The 23,308-nt window shown below is 50.8% G+C and overlaps 1 protein-coding gene across 3 annotated transcripts; it reads right to left on the reverse strand.

Annotated features, from left to right (window-relative positions):
• Nucleotides 1-6,677: 6,677 nt before the first annotated feature.
• Nucleotides 6,678-23,293, reverse strand: DRAM2 (DNA damage regulated autophagy modulator 2). 3 transcript variants are annotated; one of them, XM_082330228.1, is made up of 10 exons: nt 23,248-23,293; nt 21,127-21,301; nt 18,945-19,041; nt 16,288-16,445; nt 15,453-15,520; nt 14,751-14,890; nt 11,309-11,486; nt 8,409-8,491; nt 7,367-7,459; nt 6,678-6,985 (listed from the first exon to the last, which is right to left on the reverse strand). In XM_082330228.1, exons 4-10 carry the CDS (start codon nt 16,416-16,418, stop codon nt 6,878-6,880), a joined length of 801 nt encoding a protein of 266 aa, XP_082186354.1. In that variant the 5' UTR covers nt 16,419-16,445; nt 18,945-19,041; nt 21,127-21,301; nt 23,248-23,293; the 3' UTR covers nt 6,678-6,877. The 3 variants fall into 3 exon arrangements, with proteins under 3 accessions (XP_082186354.1, XP_082186352.1, XP_082186353.1); XM_082330226.1 differs by having other exon boundaries at nt 18,945-21,301; XM_082330227.1 differs by lacking the exon at nt 21,127-21,301 and having other exon boundaries at nt 23,248-23,285.
• Between the last annotated feature and the right edge of the window lie 15 nt (nt 23,294-23,308).

Consider the following 23,308-nt stretch of genomic DNA (forward strand, 5'->3'; position numbering starts at 1 on the left):
GGGAAGACAGGGTAGGAGGCACAAGACACCCAGACAAGACGGAAAAGAGTAGTAAGTAAATCCAGGTGGTTCACACAGGTGGGGAAGGATGGACCGACAAAAAGATCAATCTGTCAGCTCCTAAAGGGTATGAAGGGTACTTTCAAAGCCAATAGGTAGTTGCTAAAGTCAAAACCGCCCAGAAGATGTGAGGAGGATTTGGAGGCTGGTGTCATCCTCCATGTCACAGCAAGGAACGCCAAAGAAGCCGCCTGGATACAGGTGTCTTGGCACCGAGCTACTGGCCAGACCACGCAGACACCTACCTTGGTACCTGCCTGTGGTTATGAGCCTGAGAGAGGGTTTTAATTTAAAATAAAATCACCTTCTCCAATAAGATCTACGATTGAAATTTACTACATTGTTCTGCAATGTCACAACATTTTCCTACACAGTCTAGCATTGCTATTCCATTTTTCTATTTTTATTACAATTTCTACCTATTTTATTGGTATGGACAAGAAAGTGCTGCTCTTATGGCTCCAGAGACATCCCTGGGAACGCTTCAAAAAGGTGGCGGTGTATTTGCCACTCTCCTGTCCTCCAGTACTGAAGCAGTTCGCAATGAGAACTTATTTCAGCTGTTTCCTCTTTTATTCCTTTAGGGTTCTTGTTTGAACAGGAGAGTATAATCCTGTTCATTCATAACTCCTAACTGTTCATCAGTTTGGTTTGAAACTTCTTACTTGCATCTCAGTTTCATAGAATCACAGAATCATAGACTCATTAAGGTTGGAAAAGACCCTTAAGATCATCCAGTCCAACTCTAACGCAGCACCGCCAAGGCCACCACTAACCCATGTCCCTCAGCACCACATCTCCCTGGCTTTTAAATCCCCCCAGGGATGGGGACTCAGCCCCTGCCCTGGGCAGCCTGGGCCAGGGCCTGGCAGCCCTTTGGGGGAAGAAGTTTTCCCCAATACCCAACCCAACCCTGCCCTGGCGCAGCTTGAGGCCGTTCCCTCTCGTCCCATCGCTTGTTCCTGGGGAGCAGAGACCGACCCCCCCGGCTCCAGCCTCCTTTCAGGCCGTTGCAGAGAGCGATGAGGGCTCCCCTCAGCCTCCTCTTCTCCAGGCTGAGCCCCCCCAGCTCCCCCAGCCGCTCCTCCCCAGCCTTGTGCTCCAGCCCCTGCCCCAGCCTCGCTGCCCTGCTCTGGCCACGCTCCAGCCCCTCCATGGCCGCCTTGGGGTGCGGGGCCCAGCGCTGAGCACAGCACTCGAGGGGCGGCCTCACCAGTGCCCAGCGCAGGGGCACCATCCCTGCCCCGCTCCTGCTGGCCACACCGTTCCTGGCACAAGCCAGGATGCCACTGGCCCTCTTGGCCACCTGGGCACCCTGCTGGCTCATGTCCAGCGGCTGTCGACCAGCACCCCCAGGCCCTTTCCCGCCGGGCAGCTCCCAGCCGCTCCTCCCCACGCCTGCAGCGGTGCCGGGGGTTGCTGTGCCCCCAGGGCAGGACCCGGCCCTGAGCCTTGTTGCCCCTCACCCCGTGGCCTGGGCCCATCGCCCCGGCCTGGCCAGGGCCCTCTGCAGAGCCTCCTGCCCCCCAGCAGATCAACGCTCCTGCCCAACGTGGTGTCGGCTGCAAACTGGCTGAGGGTGCCCTCCATCCCCTCGTCCAGATCATCGATAACGATATTGAACAGGACTGGCCCCAGTACCAGCCCTGGGGAACACCACTGGTGACTGGCCACCAGCTGGGTTTGACTCCATTCACCACCACTCTTTGGCCCAGCCATCAGCCAGGTTTTTACCCAGCAAAGCGTACGTCCGTGCAAGCCATGAGCAGCCAGTTTCTGCAGGAGAAACTGTGGGAAACGGCATCAAAGGCTTTGCTAAAGCCCAGGTGGACAACACCCCCAGCCTTCCCCTCATCCACTGAGGGTCCCCTTGCCATAGAAGCAGATCAGGTTGGTCGAGCAGGACCTGCCTTTCATAAACCCATGCTGACTGGGCCCGATCCCCTGGTTGTCCCGCACGTGCCGCGTGATGGCACTCAGGATGACCTGCTCCATGACCTTCCCCGGCACCGAGGCCGGGCTGACAGGCCTGTGGTTCCCCGGATCCCCCTTCCAGCCCTTCTTGTAGAGGGGCATCACATTTGCCAGCCTCCAGTCAACTGGGACCTCCCCGGTCAGCCAGGACTGCTGAGAGATGATGGAGAGTGGCTTGGGGAGCACCTCCGCCAGCTCCCCCAGCGCCCTTGGGTGGATCCCACCCGGCCCCAGAGACTTGTGCGTGTCTACGGGGTGCAGCAGGTTGCTGACCATTTCAGACAGATCCGTCGGTTCCCTGTGATGAACGGATGGGAACCTTGCTGGGCCCTTCTGTGGTGCTCAGGGACACCAATATCAATTTTTCCTGATAGATTTTTCTTTGAGGACTCAGTTTATTCCTTGATCTTAAAAACCTTCCGGCCAGCTTCCTCCTGACGTTTGAAAACACGTTTGTTGTCCCTTAAGTCACCTGCTCTTTTGGATGTAAGTTCAATTTATCCAAGGCTTTTTTTCCTCCATCTGATGGCTGCCTTAACCCGGGTCAGCCATGCTGGCTGTCCCCCTCCCTCTCCAAGTCTTCTTGGGCTAGGTGGCACGCATTTGCTCTCTAAACAGCCTCCAGCAGCTTGCAGAGATTTTGCCCTTTGGGCTAACCCTTTTAATTCTCTTTTTTTTTAATCTGATGATGGCCTCGCTTGCTAATAACTTTTCTTTAAATAATCATAATAAGACCTTTTTTCAATGCATAAAGGATGAGTCGGCTGGAACAGTTCCCTTCCGTAACGCTGCAAGCTCCTAGCTACCTCCTGCCCCATCTCCTCATGCCTCTCTGAAGGTAACGCTCAGTCCTTGCCATGTTCTCTGTTGGTTTTTTCTTTGCATTTTTACCACATCTTTCTTGCACGTCTCCTCTCGCCAAAGCTGCCCCCCCCAGGCTGGCAGCCTCCCGTTTGGCTTCGGGTGGAAAGATGTGCGTATTTTCGTACTCCACCTCTGACACCTGACAAGTGGTGGTTGAGCTTAACGCAATCTGAGAAACCTGAGCTGGCCAGGTGGGAGGACGAGGATTCGCCAAGAATTGGAGTGGCTGCTGGATGTTGCCGTTTTAGCAGGTTTTGCTCCATTTTTAATAGATGTCTTATGTCAGCATCCCTGGCAGTCTTCCCAAGAGGGCTCTGACTCCTTGGCCTGCTTCATCTCCAGCGTTCAGCTGCTGACAGATGCTTCCATCCTTGCTGCCCTTGCAGCGGGGTGTGGGGCTCGTTTCAGGAGCAGCGCTACGGAGCCGCCTTGCACGCCAAGCAGGTGAGAAAGTCAGCCCTGTTTTCGGATACGGTCCCACAAGAAGACACTGGTGTCATTTAGGTGGCGGTTTCTCTAGCCCAAGCCTGTAAGTTTTCTGCAGTCAGCCAGGAGGAGAGGAAGAACAAGTTCACAGGAACTGGCAAGGACAAGAAGTATGAACGCAGCCGCTCCTTCCCGAGGAAATGCTGATGAACTCGATAGGCGTTGACCGAAACAACTTCTCAGGGAGCAGCAGGAGTGGGGCTGCTCCCCAAGGAAGGAGGAGCTGGGGTCACTTGGGCCCAGCTAATGCCCTCAACAACCAGGGCAGGGTTGCAGACAGAGCAGGGTGGTGATGCCAGGGTCCCTGGACAGCCCCAGGCGAGGTGACGTGGTGAACGAGGTTCCGGGTCCGTCCAAGATGGTCAGTCAGGAGCAGCAGGAGTCGGGAGCGGAGGCAGGACTGACTGCACATTTGAGGTCCGTGGAGGGGATCAGGTTGGAGGAAAGTTACCTACAACCTAGGCCTGAGGTCTGCCCACAACCAAAGCCAGGGGCAGAGCTGAAGGCTTGGCTACGCACAGCATAGCTCAGGCCGGGACTGGGTGCTCGAGGCTGGGCTCACGTGGAGCTCCTGGGCCATGGGCAGAAAGTGTGTGAGGAGGTCCCAGGTGAGGCTGGTCAGGGCAATTAAGGTATATTAATGCCCTCAGGGGCCTGTAAGTCCTGTAGCAGTGAGGGAAGCAGGTCCTTGTGTTGGCTGCTTGAGTTGTCAGCCTTTCCTCAGCCAGCGCGGTCTGACTGCGCCCAGCTTCCCGCAGTGGGACTGGCCATCAGAAGTCTTTAGCAGGAGCGGTAAGACCTGGCCCAGCCCCCAGGAGCAACCTTCTGTGTTGGTGGGACTGCAGGGGAGGGGGAGAGCGGGGCAGCGGTGCCGTGGGGTCATGTAACCCTGGAGCAGTCGGTCAGGAGTACACGGAGCTGTCCCTGGGTGCTCTGCATCCCGGTCCCTGGGTGCTCCGCATCCTTGTCCCTTTGGTAGGGGGTGAGAGAGGAGAAAGAGGGTTTTCCTTGCATTGGGGCGATTGTAAAACAGAGAAGAGTTCGATGCTCTGAGGTTGATCTTCTGTGGATCTGCAAATGAGCAGGACACCCAACAACTGGTGCTGAGCTGGTGGGGGAGCCTTGGGGTGGCGCGGGCGGGCGGTGGGTTTTTAACCGCAAGCTCGGGAATGCGCTGTTTGAGGGAGATCCCAGCCTCTGCCCAGAGCTCAGACTCCCGGCTGCCCGCAGTCTGGCGTGGCTGCTCGTCGGAGCACCGCTGCTATGGAGAAATGTGGGGCTCTCCGGAGCAGGAATTGCCCCCGGGCCCAGCCTGTCTGGTGCTCGTTGCCAGGATCCCCCTCTCTGCGCTTGATAGTGAGCCGTGGGGGAGAGGGAGGCGAAGGGCAGGAGGGAAAAGCCCTGGGAGCGGGCAGGGTCCTCCTGGCGCCTTCCCAAGGAGCTGCGGGAAGGAAGGAATGAATGAGGTTTTTGTTTCTCGCCCTTTAGGACCGGGAAAAGGGCGCTCTCCCTCCTTCCCGGCAGGGATCATAGAATCATAGAATCGCCAAGGTTGGAAAAGACCCTTAAGATCGAGTCCAACTGTTAACCTATCACTGCCAAGTCCATCTATACCATGTCCTCGAGCACCACATCTATCCGTTCTTTAAATCCCCCCAGGGATGGGGACTCAGCCCCTGCCCCGGGCAGCCTGGGCCAGGGCCTGGCAGCCCTTTGGGGGAAGAAGTTTTTCCCAATACCCAACCCAACCCTGCCCTGGCGCAGCTTGAGGCCGTTCCCTCTCGTCCCATCGCTTGTTCCTGGGGAGCAGAGACCGACCCCCCCGGCTCCAGCCTCCTTTCAGGCCGTTGCAGAGAGCGATGAGGGCTCCCCTCAGCCTCCTCTTCTCCAGGCTGAGCCCCCCCAGCTCCCCCAGCCGCTCCTCCCCAGCCTTGTGCTCCAGCCCCTGCCCCAGCCTCGCTGCCCTGCTCTGGATCGGGGCTCAAGGCAGTACCTCACTGTCCTGACAATCTCCTGGCTCTGCCATTTGCCTAATGAGGCTTAAATGAGGCAGAGAAAAGGGGTTTCTGTAGCTAAGCCATCGTGTGTCCTAGGCTGTAGGAGTTAACCAGAACCTGGGGTTTGCGTATTGCCTCATTAGAGCGCGCGCAGCCAAGTCTGCAGCTCTCCAGGGAGGCCCTGATCCCTCGGGATTTATCAGCAGCTGAAGCAGAGTACTTGGGGAGCCCTTCCCTGAGCCCTCGGGGTCGCCGTGACCCCACGTTAATCGGATCTTCTTGTCCTCTTACGCCGCTGGCTCCGGCACTCTGGCAGGTTTTTGGCTCCAAAGTTTGTTTTCGCCACGTGAACTCTCTGAACTCCGGGTGGAACCAGGCTGCGAGCGCAACTGAAGCACGGCTGCGATGGAGCCAGCCCATTTTAATCGGGGAGAAAGAAGTTGCCCAGGGCAGCTGCTGTGATTCCCAGGAGGCCTCCAGTTTCAGTCCTTCCCCCGGTTCACCTGCCCCTCCAGGGAAGGGAAGATGCCGGCACGAGCGGTTTCGGTGTGGGAGGGAGCAAACGCGTGCTGGAGCTTACGTGGCTGCAGACTCCACCAAGAATTCAGGAAGGAAGCTGAGCTATTCCTGCGAAACAGGGCTCGAAGGCGGCTGCTGCCGCTGTTTTCCGTAGGGCTGTAATCACAGATCCCTTCCCTTTGCTGTATTCTGGTAGAACCGGAGCAGAGGAGTAGTTTTAAGGCTTCTGGCTTGGTCTGGACGCGACTACTGTGTGTGGGCGGTCGTCCCTACGGAACACCCGCTATCACCCCCGGCACGCCACGCCGAGGGGCAGCTTTCGGCAGCAGCAAGAGGAGGGAGCAGCTGGCGCTCGGGGTGGGGAGCTGGGGGGCTCGGGAGAGCGCCGGGGACACCGAGGCTGCGGGGACGCGCGTCGCGCTCTGCTCCGCGCTCCCCCTCGAGCGAGCAGGGCGCGGGCTGCGTGCTCCGACTCTTCCTAGGCTTGTGCAGCGTCCCGCTGCGCGTGGGCTCTGGGGCAAAGCCGGCCCTCGGCTGGGGCGGCTGCCAGGAAGAGGGAGGGAGGGAATTTTAGCGCTCCCTCCCAAGGAGGGAGCCGCAGGAGCGGAAGGAGGAGGCTGGAGCCCGGCTGGGGGATCCGCGCATCCAAAGGACTTGGCCTGGGGAAGACTGGAGAGAGGAGGGCAAGGGGCTGAGGGAGGGAAAACTGGGTGTGGTGGGAATGACGAGGAGACACAGCCCTTGAATGACCTTCATTTAATCTTTCATGACATTGGCATGTGCAGAAATGTTCCAGGCTTGTTTACAATACTGATAACATTTGCATTGCTGCGTGGGTTAATAGCAAAGCCCTTTACGTCAAGTGCAATACAATCACTTCGTACATTTTTTTTATATAAAATAAATGCTTAGAAATATCAACTGTTATTGCTACTAAATTCCTGAGTTATGCTGAGAACGTGTTCTCTTCACCTTCATTAGATGCTCCCTGCTGTCAGCAGCGTCTGCTCATCGGTGACAAAGCTCTGCGGTGAGTTATAAAGGGTTTGTCCATGCAAGCTGACGACCGCGCGCAGGGAAATTTTCTGTATAGGAAAAAGGAAAGAAAATGCAAGTTAGCAGGCTTGTCACCGTCTCGGCATGGGCAACGTCGGCAGTCAGATGGAAACCAAAATGCAGATCGGCTCCGGAACTCCAAGCCTGACTCCCAAGCTGTTCTCCTGGACCGACTCCCACCGTTTGCCTTGCAGTCCTACAGCAAACTTCCCCCGTCAGCGTGACGGATCTGGGGAGCCAAGCTGGTTACAGCTGCCCTGACGTGCTCACGCGGCAGGGGCGGATCCCGCTGAGGAAGAGCGGACCGCTTAGGGCTGCTCCCGCTGCAGCCCTTCCAGCCTCAGGGACACAAGGCTTGCGTCCGCTTAGAGCGTGGAGAAGCAGAGCACTTAACGTTAACTCCATTTTACCTGAAAGTCACGGATATAGGTGAGGAAGAAGCTGAGGAAGGAGAATGCCAGTGACCACTCTGAGACGGTGCTGATGATGTGAGCTGTGTAGCCCTGGGCAACAGAGAGAGGGGGGGAAAAAAAATCGGTGTGAAAAGCTCCTCTTGAACCTGCAACGGCACAAAGATGGCTTGCGCATACGACATCCCGCATCCGCAGCTATTCCCTTTGGAGAGCAAAATTTCTTGGTGTATCTGGAGTCTCTAACGGTGAAGTGCTGGACTCGGCAGCAGAGTGAGGATGACCAGGAAAACGCCTGCTCCGCCCAGCTGGGCTGGCCCCCACTGGGAATTCAGTACCCACCTGCGAAGCCCGACGGCTCAGTCGGGAGCTTGGCCTGACAGCAGCACCACCGCTTCACAAAAGTAAGGTTCAAGGCCGTCCCCGGGCTGTAAGCAACTGGGAGGCTCCTTATGCTTTAAATAAAGGGAGGGGTGGGCATGGCCCTCAAACCCAGCCTGCGTAATGCCACCCCCCGCAGTGCCTGCAGGGGACGAGGGCCGGGGAGCCGGGCAGAGCCGCTCAGACCCACACGCCCTTCCTGCGCCCCACTTGGGACCCCTCGCTGCCCAGCACTTATCACGTCGATGGCAGCTCTATCACTTGTCTCCTTTGGCCTTTTTCTCCCCCTGACTCCACCAGACCCCCACCCGGCAGCGGCCAGGAACTCCGCTTCTCTGCAACCAGCACGTGGGGTGCGTTAGTTACGGTTCCGGGAGTCGCTGACCAGCACGGACCAGACGGGCTGGTAGTCCGACAGCTCCTTGAGGCCGTCCAACGACTGCCCGTGAGTGAAATGAATTTAAAATAATGCTTGAAGCTGCAACTGTTTTGCTTGGAGCAGCACTTCAGCAAGTAGCCGCATACTGGCTCAACTGGGAACGCTCTCCTGTGCTCTCCTGTCCCCAGTACACAACTGCAGTCAGTGCCCAGATGCATTTGTCCCTGCAAATAAAGTAGCTGTTCCTTGTTCTCTGTTAATTTTCTCTGCTCAATCACTTACTTTTTCCTGTGGGTCCCAGTGCAACTTCTGCACCAGATTCGTCCCGTACAGGCCACTGTATAGGACAACGGAGGAAACAAACACTGTAAAGAAATATGTTAAGGAAGAATCAAGACAGAGAACGAGCAAGTTGCAGACTCGGCTCTGGATTGTGTCAGGCTGAGGCTGTAAGGAGACCTCTGCGTTTTCCACAAGCTCCCCGCAGCGTAATGACCAGTAGCGGTGACGCGGAGCGAGTGTCATTCCCTCCACTTGTAGCGTGTTCCCACTGACTGGTTACTGTCGCGTGAAACGGTTAATTCTAATCTAAATCAATGACCTCTGTTCTCCGTGTGCTGCATCTTGTCATACCTCCTTGATCAAACACAGCGTCCTTACGGAAGCACTTGGACTATGATCAAACGTGAATGCTTCCTTAGCATCTTGGATTATTTGTTGAGTGGTGTTCTCCAGGCTAACAGTGTCTGGACCTCCTTCTCCGATTGCTTTTCAACTTCCCAGCCACTTTGAATTCTTGATACGTGGGTTAGAGGTTGGAATACCCTGTCATTTGCAACGGAGAGGATTATTCGCTTTCTTGGTTCCCTCTTGGTTCACTTGGGGTTTTATAACTGCTTTGGTAGAGCAGCCAAGGGAAAACCCCGCAGGACAACGATTCCTCATTTGATCGGAGACCTGGGTTATTTCTGGAGTGACTGAGATGTCACGTTTTTAACATCTCACAGAGGGAAGGTACGCTACATCAGCGCTACTGCCTTTATAAATGAAACTTGGAGCATTGAGTTATAGAAGATGTGATTTTCATACGATTAAGATATTAACTCCATCAGCCGTTAATGAGATTAAACGTCAAGAGCCTCCTGATGCGAAAGATTAATTTTGGTGGTGAACAAGGCTGAACTTCCTGGCACAATCATGTCTTTGAAAACCCAGACTTCCAGAGCTCATTAAAAAATGGATGCGAGTGGTCCAGGGAGCCCTGGTTACTGATCTGAATGCAAGATACCCAGTTCCCTGCTAATCAAAATGTACAGCAGCTGTTGGTTACCTGCCTGAGTTACTACTGCAATGGAGAGAATTTAATCATCGTGATACAAAAATAACTGGCTCCCATCCTCCCCTCGTTACAGAGCGGGTAATTAACAGCTTTGCTCTTTCTGTGTTGGCGATTCTGCTGTGTCACTCCAGCAGAGGATTGGGAGCGTTTTTAGGTTTCCTTCTGTCCTCCAGTACCAGCTGCAAGCATTTCACCTATGGCCGTAGACTTCTGCCTGTTACCATCTTTCCCTTATTACATTACGAACTGTTAATTTAGAAAATACTCTGACATTTTCCCTTTTCTTCCCCTTCCCTACGTCTCTCTGTATGTATCACTATTTCCACAGCTGTCTTTACTTCCCTCTAATTTTGGTTAGACCACGCCAGTTTAAAAACCTCTATAGATGTTGGCCTTGTGGGTTTTTTGGCAACGGTAAAGGCTCGTAACTTGCAGCAGATCACGTTGTTCCATTTTAGTCTTCCCCTCTGTTTGGCTCCTAACTGTTCAAAGCTGAAAATCTTCTTCTTTGCTAGCACCAGAAATTTCTGCTAGGGACTGCAGTTCTCCAGGTCTCGCAGATGAATTCCTTGCTCTGTGTCAAGCCTCCTCAGCAGGTAAGGGTCCTTCTCGCTTCTTTAGAGACAACCAGCCCATGCCCCGACTATCGCCTCTCATCTGACTAGTACAGAGGCTATAATCTTGCAGGAGCAGGAATGGGAGCTCAGCGAGATGCTCCGTCGCTGGGAAATGGGGCGTATGGTTTAGTGTTGGTTTTGGCTGCCAGCCTGGAAATAAGTGGAATTGGTGGGGATTAAATCGGTGGCCTTGATTCAGCTGCAGAAAGGACAGCGTTTAGGCAATGATTTTCGCACTCATGTCTTTGGAATGTAAATTTGAAAGCTTTCGTGTTATCATCCTGTTTGACAGAAAACTGAGTCATAATTTTCAAAATGCAGTGTTTAGGTCCATTGGGGTGAGCAGAGGAACTGCTGTGGTTCAGCTTCCTGGTGGTTACGTGCCTCTGGAAGGAGAAAGGCCTCTCTTCATCCAGAAGGATGGGTTTGCCCATATTTCCGTAAAACCCACAGCTGCTTCCAGCGCTCAGAATTCAAAGTTAAGGGAGATGACGGATTCCAGAGTGGAGGGAAGGCTGTAGGGAACGCCGCTCAGAAATGTCTTGTCTTTTGAACTGTAGCAGGGGCAGGGGAGGAGATCAGAGGTCAAACGTCTCTTCTGACTCAGCCTTGGCAATATGCTCCAGAATTGTCCCGCTGACAAATGCCAGCACTTCGAACCTGCTCTGGGAGCCAGCTGGCCCAGCACAGCGCTGCTGCGCATGGTTAAGCCCGTAGTATTTTCTCTTACGCTACATTCTGTACTTCTCTTTTAGTTGTATCCAACTATAAAACTCGCTGCAGCATTCCTGTCACCAGGGAACAGACACTTTTATTTCTTACCTGGCTTTTTCCCCCCCATTAAAACCACCCACCTCTTAAGTGCACTTCCCTTTTTCCCCATCTTTCAGAATCTACAGTCGGGCCTCTTTGCAATAAACTCTTATTTTGCCATTTTCAGTCTCTGGTGTGCAGAAGGAAAGGAGAGGAGAAAGGGCGGTACCCATCCCTCTCACTTTTTTTTATTATCCAGTGACTTACTTGTCGGCTTAACCTGATGGTTCCCTTTTTCCTGGGGTTGCCAGGCTGCAATACGAACGCGAACAGATAGCACGATAGGAGCTGTACGTGTACAGGCGACAGGCCTTCTGTGGCACAGTAGGGTACGTTAAATTACTGTAGATGCAAATACTGTCCTTTGCGAAGGCTGCTCTGTTTCACGGTGACGCTGCACAGCAAAAGGATACTGCTCACAATGCTTGAACAACACCAGAGTAGCATAGTCAGACGGATCCAAAAGATGTCTTTGCTGTGAACTTCTGGCTGCATCAGGTAGGACAGGACGGTCTGAACCAGCATATAAATGGCCCCTACTCCGAACGTCAGGCAGGCTCCAACCACGTGTATGTAGTACAGAATACATTTCTAGGGAAAGAAAGCACTGCTTGTACTGAACCTGCTTTCATTTTAAACTCTGAGGACAATTTTCTTCTGTAAACCTTTGGCACTCCACCCACTCAGTTGCCTTCTCACATCCCAAGCTAAGCCGTTCTGGAACGTGCTAGTACGTAGGAGATTTTTCTTGGAAACCCCATAAAGAGTCAGGGGGAGGCCAGCACCTGCCAGCCCTCTGTATTGCTGCTTTTGTTAATTCTTGTGGCTAAGTTACAGGTCACAGCTGTACCTTAACTACAGGAATTTATAGGAGCTGTTCTCGTTAGCCATAATGGGGACAGTACTACAGAAACTGGACAAAGGAATCCCCAGGCGATGAGAGTGACAGCAGGCTCTCTCCTGAGCATTTCTATCCCAGCAATCTGGACTTCTATGAAAGACAGTGTGATACAGGATAAACACGACACTGTTTTAGTACCCAAAATGGGATTAAAAATAACGAGGTTTAGCGCTTTTCTGAATTACTCTAGTTTGAATAAACCTTGTTTGTCAAATTAGTATCTTTGAATACTCAGAGGGAACAAGGTTGAATCAAGCTTCTTGACTTAAAACTATAGGAGAATCAATCATTAAAACTAGAAGTTATTCCAAGAAAAACCACCCAACTTAAAATCTATGCCCTGAAAAATCACGTGGTGTTCAGTCCTTGCCTCTCATCCCTGGCTAAGCACAGTACCTGAAGACAGAAACTAAAACGCGTCATCTTGCCAACTGCGCAACGCGGGGCCTGGCAGCCTCCCTGCCCTCCAGTCGTGTAGGTGATCTTTTATGCCCTAGAGCAGGAGACTCTCTGTGTGTTTTGCGAAGTATTAAGATCAGGAATTGGAGTCACCCTTTCCTCACAATCCTCATGTGCGCCTTATGCGCACAAATGAATCTGAAGTGCTGCATCCACAGTATAACAGAGGTGGGAATTTATATTTAAATAGTGAAATAACCAAGTTTTAAAGGTGTGTGCTCCAAAATCACATGCTCTTCAGTGACGAGAGAGAAATCTTTGCCCTATATGAGAGGAAATCAATAGCCACAGCTGGAATAAAGCAATACTACTGGCTGAACAGCATGAATTAAATCTCCCATGAGGATAAACCCTGCGTCATTGCTTTGATTCCCAGCAGTGAGAGCTGTCTGGAGCTCTCTGCGTGATGGCTGTTCCCATATCCCCTTCGTTCATCTTTGTTTATTTTCACCCTTCGGTTGCCTTCAGGACCTAGTGGATTCCAGGGGGCTTTAGCTCCTTTTGCCTCTGGGGTGACCCCCAACCAGTCCTCAGCATCACTCGGATATGCAGGTACATCACTTCCAATTTTCATCTTGCTCAAGATTAAATGTTACACAAACTAGTTAACAAATTAACATGCACCTTCTGTATTTTGAGTCTCTTGAAATCTACAGAAAGCAGACATACCCTCTCCTGACCAGCGGTGGAAGGAAATCATGGAGTTGAACACAGCCGGGAGGCTTTTGCTTGGTGGGGGTGATGGGGAGGCTGTGACCTCTGGGTAGAAAAAAAGTGACTTGAAAACAGTAAATAGATTGAGGCCTCCAAAAAAAAAACAAAAACCAAACCCAAAATGAGTGTGCTGAGGTCTCCAAGACAGGGGCTGCTGAAGCACTTGGAGAGCTGTGCTAGGGGAAAAAAAGAAGGGAAAAAGGTGGAGCTTTCCAGAGAAACAGAAGGGAAAAAGGTGGAGCTTTCCAGAGGAACAGAAGGGAAAAAGGTGGAGCTTTCCGGGGGAAAAGAAGGGAAAAAGGTGGAGCTTTCCGGGGGAAAAGAAGGGAAAAAGGTGGAGCTTTCCAGGGGAAAAGAAGGGAAAAAGGTGGAGCTTTCCAGGGGAAAAGAAGGGAAAAAGGTGGAGCTTTCCAGGGGAAAAGAAGGGAAAAAGGTGGAGCTTTCCAGGGGAAAAGAAGGGAAAAAGGTGGAGCTTTCCAGGGGAAAAGAAGGGAAAAAGGTGGAGCTTTCCAGGGAAAAAAAGAAGGGAAAAAGGTGGAGCTTTCCAGAGAAACAGAAGGGAAAAAGGTGGAGCTTTCCAGAGGAACAGAAGGGAAAAAGGTGGAGCTTTCCAGAGGAACAGAAGGGAAAAAGGTGGAGCTTTCCGGGGGAACAGAAGGGAAAAAGGTGGAGCTTTCCGGGGGAAAAGAAGGGAAAGAGGTGGAGCTTTCCGGGGGAAAAGAAGGGAAAAAGGTGGAGCTTTCCGGGGGAAAAGAAGGGAAAAAGGTGGAGCTTTCCAGAGAAACAGAAGGGAAAAAGGTGGAGCTTTCCAGAGAAACAGAAGGGAAAAAGGTGGAGCTTTCCAGAGGAACAGAAGGGAAAGAGGTGGAGCTTTCCGGGGGACAAGAAGGGAAAGAGGTGGAGCTTTCCAGGCGAAAAGAAGGGAAAGAGGTGGAGCTTTCCAGAGGAACAGAAGGGAAAAAGGTGGAGCTTTCCAGGAGCTTTTCCTCTTTGCTTTTCCCTGGCCCTAATCCAGCAGGAGACCAAGGCGACGCTGCAGCCTCTAGTGGCTAAAGGCACCACTGCAGCTCCCCCAACAACCCAGCAGGTCACTAACGGGATGCGGGTGGCGACTGGACAACCGTCTCGCAGGTCACAGCCAACGATGTCGAATGTGGCCCTGCTGATGGTGCGATACGTGAGAATACCAGGTTTTTTGGGGGACGGGGTGGGAAGTATTGGGGAGGAAAAAAACCAGAGACACTGGGATGGAGAAATTCAAAAGCTGGTTAACGCTGCAGTATTTTCAAAAATTGCGCGGGTCTGAAGGAAAATATACCTAAGAGGGCAGATTTTTCAGAGCTGGACTTCTTGTGGGGTTGGGTGGGTTTGTTGGCTTTACTTCTAGTTTTAACGATTTTTGACTCTTCGATACCTGATTCTCCTGAGGCAAAATGCAATATAGTTGTGGTCTTTTAATCTGGAGCTAGGGCTTTCACATCTCCGGTAAGGAGATCCAAGATGAGCTTGCTTTCTGCAAAACTTGTGGGGTTTTTAATGTTTTGAAATTTCATGAATGGCTGCTCACAAGTCACAGTGGATAAAGCAAATAAGAAAAAAGTAAGAAATTATAAACAAAAACCTTAATTTTTTAAAGAGTTTTCTGTAGGGAATTTGACAAAAACCAGGTTTGGCCCAAAAAGTTTTGCTTTCAGTAAAATCCCCATTTTATCCGGTATCTCAGTAGACAAACACCCACACAACTCCGGACGGCTCCAGAACATTGCAAGCAAAGCACAAACCTGGAAATTTGCAATAATGCAAAGTCCAAAGCAGCTCATCAGTCCTAGTGTAAGGCCAATCTTATTAAGCTTGATGATCTTGGATTTTTCTGGATTCAAAGCGTAAACTTGTTTATAACGGACGTACATGGTAGCCATACCTGTTAACGAGGAACCCAAACACAGTAAGGTTGTCCGCTGACGAGTAGACTGTCCTTTTCTAACTAGGAAGATGCTGAGTGACAGAGGCAACTATTTAAAATACAAAAACTGTCTTATGGTAGACTGAAATGGGAAAGCTGAGAATCTGGAAGCCAAAACTGAAATCATATGATGGTAAACAAGTCAACTTACTAGATTTTTCTGATCTCCTTCATTTGAAAAGACATCCTAGGTTGTCTTTCCCCCCTCCATAATCGCAGCACAAGTAAGGTGACTGCCTTGAATCTGCATTTCTGTTTCTTTTACTAGTCCGTTGGGGTTTTTTAAACACAATTTTGGCCTTCTGGAATCTGCAATTGTCATGCTGGCTTTGTGGATAACGTCCCTGACATGCACTTTCCTCTGAATTGCTTAAGAGGATTAAGATTGATTGCTTAGAATTTAGTTTTTGACTGAGAATTACAGGCTGTCTAATGATCCGAAGAAGGAAATTAAATTGTTTAAAACTGTGTGCATTCCAGAACTGCTTGCGGTTCACCAAGGACAGCTTTCTGTACTCACCCAAGAAAGCTGAAATATTTAACATGATCCCAAATAAGCATCTTTCAGGTGGTATTGTCCCTGTATCACTGGAAGAGATAAATGGAGCGATATGTATCTATCTATACTAAAAATACTTGCAACACAACTGTACTTATTTCAGTCTACAAAGGAACCATAAGAAACAGGTTTGTTAAAACAAAACAAAAACCCAACAAGACCCACCAACTCCCCCCAAAAAACACAAAAAAACCCCTTCCAGATATTTTTCACTGACTTTTTCGTTACTCAAACTATACTGTGCTCGTTCTAGAGCTGTTGAAAAAAACATGGTAAAGACATGCTACCCTTAGACCAAGGAATGAACATACGTGGTATAACTATTCCTTTTATATTGATCTTGAGTCCATAAAAGGTGAATACAGAGTATTAAAACTGGAAAAATGAAGAACCTGGAAAACTGAAAGACCAAAACTAAGGTGACATGTACGGACTTGATGCAATACAGTTGGGAATATAGATTATAGTACGGATTTACTGGTGCAACCAAACCCGGTGACAGGAAGGCACTTCACTCTGAACAGAGGGCTGGAGATGCACCCCCAGCTTTCTTGTTCATCGTCATTTTAAGGATAGGTTCACAAAGCCACAGCTTAAAGGTTAGACTTTTGCATGAAAATAGACAGCTTTAAATAGAGTTACACACAAACAGCTATAAACAGCAAGTAACTGCAGAACTGGAGCTGTTAGGGAAGAGCTGCTGTTTAAAGTTTGGAGTTGGGGAAAAACTCACGGGAGTGAGGCCAGTGCAATACTGTGGTACAGTTAACAGGGCAGCCGTAGGAACGTTACTGACCTGATGTAGGGCACCAAAGGGTCGACGTGGTGTAGGGCGATTGCAGTAATGTATGAGAACACAAAAGATGCAGCTGACCACACAACCAAAGCCGCAGGCAAGAAAGAGAGGCCTTGCTGAAACCACCACATTTCAGTACTGACTTCCAACTCCAAACACTGTGAGGAATCAAATACAAAGGTTTATTAAGATTTTTCAAAGGTTTTGCTTTTCTTGAGGCAAGCTGCTTCAAGCGCTTCAATTCGATAGTGCTCTCAGTCCTGTCCTCCAAACCCAAAGTGAACATTTGACTTCATGGCACAGAAAAAATCATAAATAAGCAGAAATAACATCTGGAAATGTTAATTCTGAAATTCTTGGGGGAGCATGAGAAAAGAAACCAGCAGTGTCACTTTACTACATGTCTCGGCATTTGTTGCTGCCAGAATAAGGTCAAATGGCTCACTGTGAATAACTGACTCCATTTTCTTCTTGCCCTTGTGTCATAACACCACGTTAGAATTAGCGAGGCTGACAGAGAACGTGTCCCAGTAGTGACAGTTTAACTGATGGTGGCTGTTGTGGAGCCTCTAACTTCCATTAACAATCAACTGGGCAAATGTGGAGAAAATGACCTAAAATTACTTTAATATCTGCACTCATTTACTACCTGTCATGCTGTGTGACTCCACAGCTGTTACAAGCATCACTTAGATAAGCTCACGGATATCTGTGAGGAAGAGCCGAGTGCTACCAGCCGCAACCTTCGAGCTCAAGGGCTACTTTTCCCTGGTGGCAGTTCAGCCGCTGCCATGTTTTTACAGGTGGAAGGAAAAGGTGCATTTACGGTGGAGTGAAACGGCCAGCTCTGTGCTCCTGCTATCCGGTTCCGTAAGTCCCAGCCTGACAGCAAATCTGTGCCTCTACCTCCAGCTCTCTATGAGCAATAATGTGCACCGTGGTGAGCTCACGCAGAAAGAATTGTGACTCCTCTACTCTTGCTGCTAGAGGGAAGGAATTTTCTATCATCGGCTTCAAAGACAAAGTTAAGCAGAGCTGATTTCAGAATCGCAGAATGGCTGAGGTGGGAAGGGACCTCTGGAGGTCATCTTGTCCAACCCCCTGCTCAAGCAGGGCCACCCAGGACCAGTTGTGCAGGACAGCTTTTGAATATCTCCCAAGGATGGAGATACTACAACCTCTCTGGGCAACTGTGCCAGTGCTCAGTCACCCTCGCAGTGAAAAAGTGCTTTCTTATGTTCAGACGGAGCCTCCCGTGTTTCAGCGTGTGCCCGCTGCCTCTGGTCCTGGCACTGGGCACCACTGAAAAGAGCCCGGCTCCGTCCTCTTTGCACCCCCCTTTCAGGTAGGGAGGTGAGATCCCACCTGAGCCTCCCACATTGATGAGATCCCACCTGAGCCTTCTCTTCTCTAGGCTATCCTTGTCCCTGTTTTTACTGATGGCATTCCCTTACATTTATGCCGGTGAGAAGAGTACAGAAAGCGTTTAAGCATAGTTGAAACTGGAGACTGTAAATGGAATATGAAACGGGACAAAGGTGAAGAGCAAATAATGAAGAGTACAGGTCCAAGGGCATCCGGGCAAAGATCAAACAGTATGTGAGAAAAGCAAAATAATGTTGAGACAAACTAGGAAGGAGTGCAGCACGGAGAGGTTTTAGGAGGTGGGCATTGCCTAGAGTGTGAGAAACTGAAAGAAAAGAGAAAGAGAAAAGGAAGGAAGAGATAGGAAGCACCAAGGCTAGAAAGTCTCATGGGAGGAAAAAAGAAGTTGAAACAAAAGTGGATGAATCTTGCAACAGATCAGAGCTGATGAACTCCTTTGCATCTCGCTTAGGAGACCTCAGCACTCTTCCGACGTGGACTTACTGCGCACAGCAGGTATTTGGTCACATCTTTTTGTGACCTTTGTCCTATCTTTTCGCTGACCTCCGTCAGCACGCACGTCTAGGAGAGCTTGCGGAAAGCCAGGCTGATAGATTCATCACATAATGCAGAACAACGCATAATGAGAACTGCTCCTTTACCAGAAACTGGTGACTTGTGTTTGTGCTGCTTTTAAGCCTAGAATATTAGCGGTTCAGACAAGCGCAAATGAGCTCTGGCATTCTCCTGGGAGGTAGCAAAAGCCAGCTTTAACTGATAATCCTTGAAAAGAACGTACAATTACATCCTCCTAAAACTAAAGGTTCGGCTGCTTGTAAGGAAGATGTTAGGTAGCAGATGAAGGTGACGAAGATGTGAGGGTGATCGCTAACAGGAGATGCAGCGCGTAAGAACAGAGCGATGGAATTCAAGTTGCTTGCTTTCTTTCCCTTAAGCTTTCATTTTTAAGCTAAGTATAACATTTACCCTCTAATGTTGACTTTCACTTTAAGACTGTAAAGCAGTAAAAACAGTAGTGAATATAACTTCACAGTCCCATCTCTTGTATAAGTAAATTGGGAATTTGAAGAGAAATGCGTATTTTGCATGGCATTCTCTGTTATAGATGTTATGTGCCTGGGCGTGTAATTCAAAACTTCAAGCAGTCAGTCCGATGCTGAAATTTTACCTTTCCTTTAGCATTTAAATGTTAATAGTGCCTTAGCTGTATTTCTGAGCTAACAGATTTTTGCCTGAAAACAAACCAACCAACCAACCAATATGCCACATACCTGAGAACGAGGGCATCAAAAGAAATGTCACCTCAAGGGGAATCCAAAGTCATCTTCCTGGTGAAGTTCCACATTCGCTTCATTTTTTTCTGTAAATCTTTGAGATATAAAGGAAAATAATCAAGATGTGAGGTTACATCTTGATCTTACTCTTACTCTATATTATTTATTCTCCTTCTTAGCATCTTCTGCTGACTGGGCATTGGATTAGACGGACCCTTGGCCTGGCACCGCATGTTTTTCCTGTGTTCCAAGTGGTTTAAGGAGTGAAGCTTGTGTATGGTGGGGTGGTAGAAATGCAGAAAAACAGGGGTTTAAGACTTTCTGATTTCTAGGACTAGTCTACACCAAGATTTAACTTGAAGCGAGAAGCTTTCAAGAAAAAAAATAAATGCAACTGTTTTAATGCAAGGAAGTGCCTACGATCACTGCTTTCACATAGGGAAGAGGACAGAACATGGAGTCTTCCCGTTTCATTGTGGATGGGGATCCCAATGTGACGCCGGTGCTGTGCTCAGTATGTGGCAGGATAGGTGCTGAAGCAACCCGCATTTAATCAGACATCCCACGACTCCGGTCTTCTCTTCACATGAGCAGCTGCCATTTTCACACACCGGAGAAGCCGTCAGAGAGGAGATCCCGTGCTGCGCTCCTGTTAGCTGGTGTGGGAAAATCACGGGAGATTGGCGAGGAGGATTGTAAACACGCGCAAGTGACTTGCAGCTGGGGTGTCAAAACCCACATGTATCCTACTAATTGTTGTTTCATAGAATCATAGAATCATAGAATCGTCAAGGTTGGAAAAGACCTTTAAGATCATCCAGTCCAACCGTTAACCTATCACTGCCAAGTCCATCTATACCATGTCCTCGAGCACCACATCTATCCGTTCTTTAAATGCCTCCAGGGATGGAGACTCAACCCCTTCCCTGGGCAGCCTGGGCCAGTGCTTGACCACCCTCTCGGTGAAGAAGTTTTTCCTAATATCCAACCTAAACCTGCCCTGGTGCAGCTTGAGGCCGTTTCCTCTCGTCCTAAACGAGCTTGTGTGTTGGACAAGTAGAACATCTGTGTTTAGATAATATAGGTCTGTGATAGACTTAGAGGCACCGCGTCGAACACGGGAAAGATCAAAGCACAGTGGTAAACTACGCCTGTGCAAATCCCTGATAAACAGGGGAAAACAGAAGGTTTGGTGATCCTCTAGCACAGACCGAGCGCCATGGTGCCTGCGTTCCCGCTTGCGTGCCTCTGCCCGGGTGCTGCTTCAGGCATCCCCCGGTTGGCGAGGTAACGAAAATAAATTTACTCTTTGCATTTCATCCGTGGGTTTGTGGTTGTTCCTGCGTTTTGCCTGTGCCGGCTCCCACAGCCGGCGATATTCGTAAGCTTGCGCAGACGTTTGCAATGTTCGGGTGCTGGACAGACGTGGCTTCGGGGTGCCGCTGCCACGTGGGTGCAGTGGGACGGAAGCTACGCGGGGGGAAGGCTCAGAGGCAACGCAGATTCTCCACCTGTTGGGGAGTATTTGCGTGCGTATGCAGATTAATTTACCTGGACTAAGGCGATGTTAGTAAAGCAGAACAGCTATTCCAAATTTCCCCCCTGAATATTGCTCTTATTACGTATTAAATGTGTCCACGCAGGCAGCTCATCAGCAATGTCCGCTCCGGAGCAAGCCCTGCTGCAGAGAAGCCCTCAATCGGTCAAAACTTGGCATCTGCAACCGATGCTGTCACTGAGCCCAGAGCTAAGGCCCGGACACAAAATTATCATCGTTTTCCTGTGGTCGGGTGTGAGGAGCAGTGTGGTAGCTTCAGCTGCAACCTGAGAGCTCTGGTGAGACACGACTTCTTCCTGTGAATATAGCTGCAGGCTGGTGCATCCCAACGCACGGGGATCAGAGCTGGTTTGGGCTCTGTCAGAAAACTGCAGCTCTGGTCCGCTTACCTTCACAGACCCCTGACAAACCCCCCTTATGCTTAAAACCGTTTTGTAAATTTTTGCCCCACTAAATTCTCTTTCTTAGCTCTGTCAAGATCTTCCCTGAATTCTTGTCACCTCCCTTCATCTTCCTTCCTGTTTAAATTTCTTCAGTGAAATCAAGTCTTTTTTCACGCTATTACGCGGGCAGACCGTATGCACCAAGCGCGGGCTTTGTTCGGCGCAAAGCGCTGTGTACATTTATGGCACCGTCTACTCGAGGCCGTCCAAACTTCGCGCTGCTGCAGGCACACGCTGCCAACTCACGGGGCTCTGAACGTGGAGCGTCTGGGCAAGCACAGGCGCATAAGGAGGCATCTCGAATCACCGGGAGGCAGGATGGAATTGCCTCGCAATTTGCCAGCTGGAAGGTCCTGAAATAAATTATTATTAACACCTCATCCTGTCCTATTGTTTTCAACAGTGAGAGAGAAACCAGACTCAACCTCCTTGTTTTTTCACAAGGTCCTTTGCCAACTGATTATATAACGGCCACGGCTAGCCTCTCTTTTCAATATGACTATGATTTTCTTACGCATTTATCCTGATCTGTAGGCACTTCTGTGTCCTAAGGGGGTTTTTAAGCCCCAAATTGAGTATCACAGATCTTTCCTGCGATAGACATTATCAAATCATTATCAAGAGGAAGTCTAGGAAGTATTTCAAAAGGAAAGGAGATTTTAACAGTCCCTGAGGTTTTCCTTTAAATGCAGGAAGTGTGCAGCAGCATTCGGCACATGCTTGAGCACGCGGAATAGAAACTACAAATGAAAATGAAAGGTGGCCAAGACCATTAATGGCAGAAAGTTAAAGTTATCTAGGATGACAATGCTGAAAAAATAGTTGAAAGTACATGTGGGAAAGGGAAATTTCTAAATTAACGCTGATACCCTGACTGTCAGCCTGCCTCTTCCCTGCTCTCTCAGCAAGGCGGGCAGAGATAAAGCCGTGCTAAGGGACACTCCTTTTTTTCTCCAGCAAAATATTCCAACAGACACTGTGTTGAAGGAAGAAAGACGAAGCGATTCGCCCGTGTGCATTCCTAAGTAAACACAAGGTCGGATGGGGATGAGTCAGAAGGACTGAACGTGGTGTTCATTTGCGCAACTTATTGTCAGGGTCAAACTGATAACAACGGTTAAAGGTTGCTAATCCTCAAAGGACTAGAAGAAAGTAGGAAATGTGTCATCTTTGTTGTTCCCACTGCAGGGTAATGAACGATAACTCATTTTGAGTGTTTTCTCGGTACAGACACCAAAAAAGTTGCTATTAAAAGTTGCTATTGCTTTCGGATATGGGGGTCAGCTTCCAGAGAGCTGAGGCGAGGATCTTTATGCCCTCGCGAAGCCCCTGTGACCCAGCTGGGGAAGCGGCAGAATGGCACAGCACCAAACCAAACGCAGCCAGGCACAAGATGTGGTGACATAAGGATGTACCAATGCCTGTTTTAGAAACGTGTGGCATACCCCCATACCGGCCTGTCGCTACAGCTGACTGAGGAGCTCAGTATCCAGGACGAATGTACGCTACCTCTCAGTCCAACCTGTCTAACCAGAGAAAAGCAGCTAAAAATACATGAGTACTCGAAGCAGAGCATAGGAGACGTTTCCCACGTTACGGCTGGGGCATCGAAGCTACCGCAAGGTCACGGAGAGGGACTGGAGGCACGCGGTGCTCAGGGTGGTCAGCGAGAGGGAAAGGGGACCAGGGTGGAGGGAAGGTTTGGGGGAGCAGCTGGGCAGGAGGGAAGGGGAGATGGAGGGGGGGAAATGGGGAGCCCTGGGGGTGAGGGGCCTGGGCGCAGGGAGGTGAGAGGACTGAGGGGGTCCCTGGGGCAGGGGGATCACTGGGAGCGATGGGGGGCCCCGGGGGATGGTGGCAGGGGGCCACTGGGAGCGATGGGGGGCCCTGGGGGACGGTGGCCAGGGGCTACTGGAGCAGCAGGGAGAGTGATGGGTGGTCACTAGGGCTGGCAGGGGGGCGGGTGACCGGGGATCTGTCAGGCAAGGGACCCCTGAGGTAACCGGCGGTCTCTAGGGGCGCTGGGGGCTCCCAGGGCGGCCGGCGGGTCGTTGGGGTCGGCGGGGGGTCAGCGGTGAGGGCGGTCAGGGCTGACAGGGGGTGCGGAAGGAGGAGGCCGGGGACGACACCGAGGAGTCCGCGGGACAGCGGAGGGTGGCCGAGGGGGTGACGGGGAGGCGAGGGGAGGCCGGGGGGCCGCTGAGGGGGGAACCGGGGAGGCGAAGGGGGAAGCGGGAACCGGGGGGGGGGGGAGGCGAGGCCGTGCGCGGTGCGGGGCCCCCCGCCCCCCCCCATTTACCTCAGCCGCTCCCGCGCCGTCCCCGCGGCGGCCTCGCGCCGCCCCGCCCCGCCCCTCTCCG

The sequence above is a fragment of the Platalea leucorodia genome, assembly GCF_965183815.1.
Source record: "Platalea leucorodia genome assembly, chromosome: 19".
NCBI classification, from domain to species: Eukaryota; Metazoa; Chordata; class Aves; order Pelecaniformes; family Threskiornithidae; genus Platalea; species Platalea leucorodia.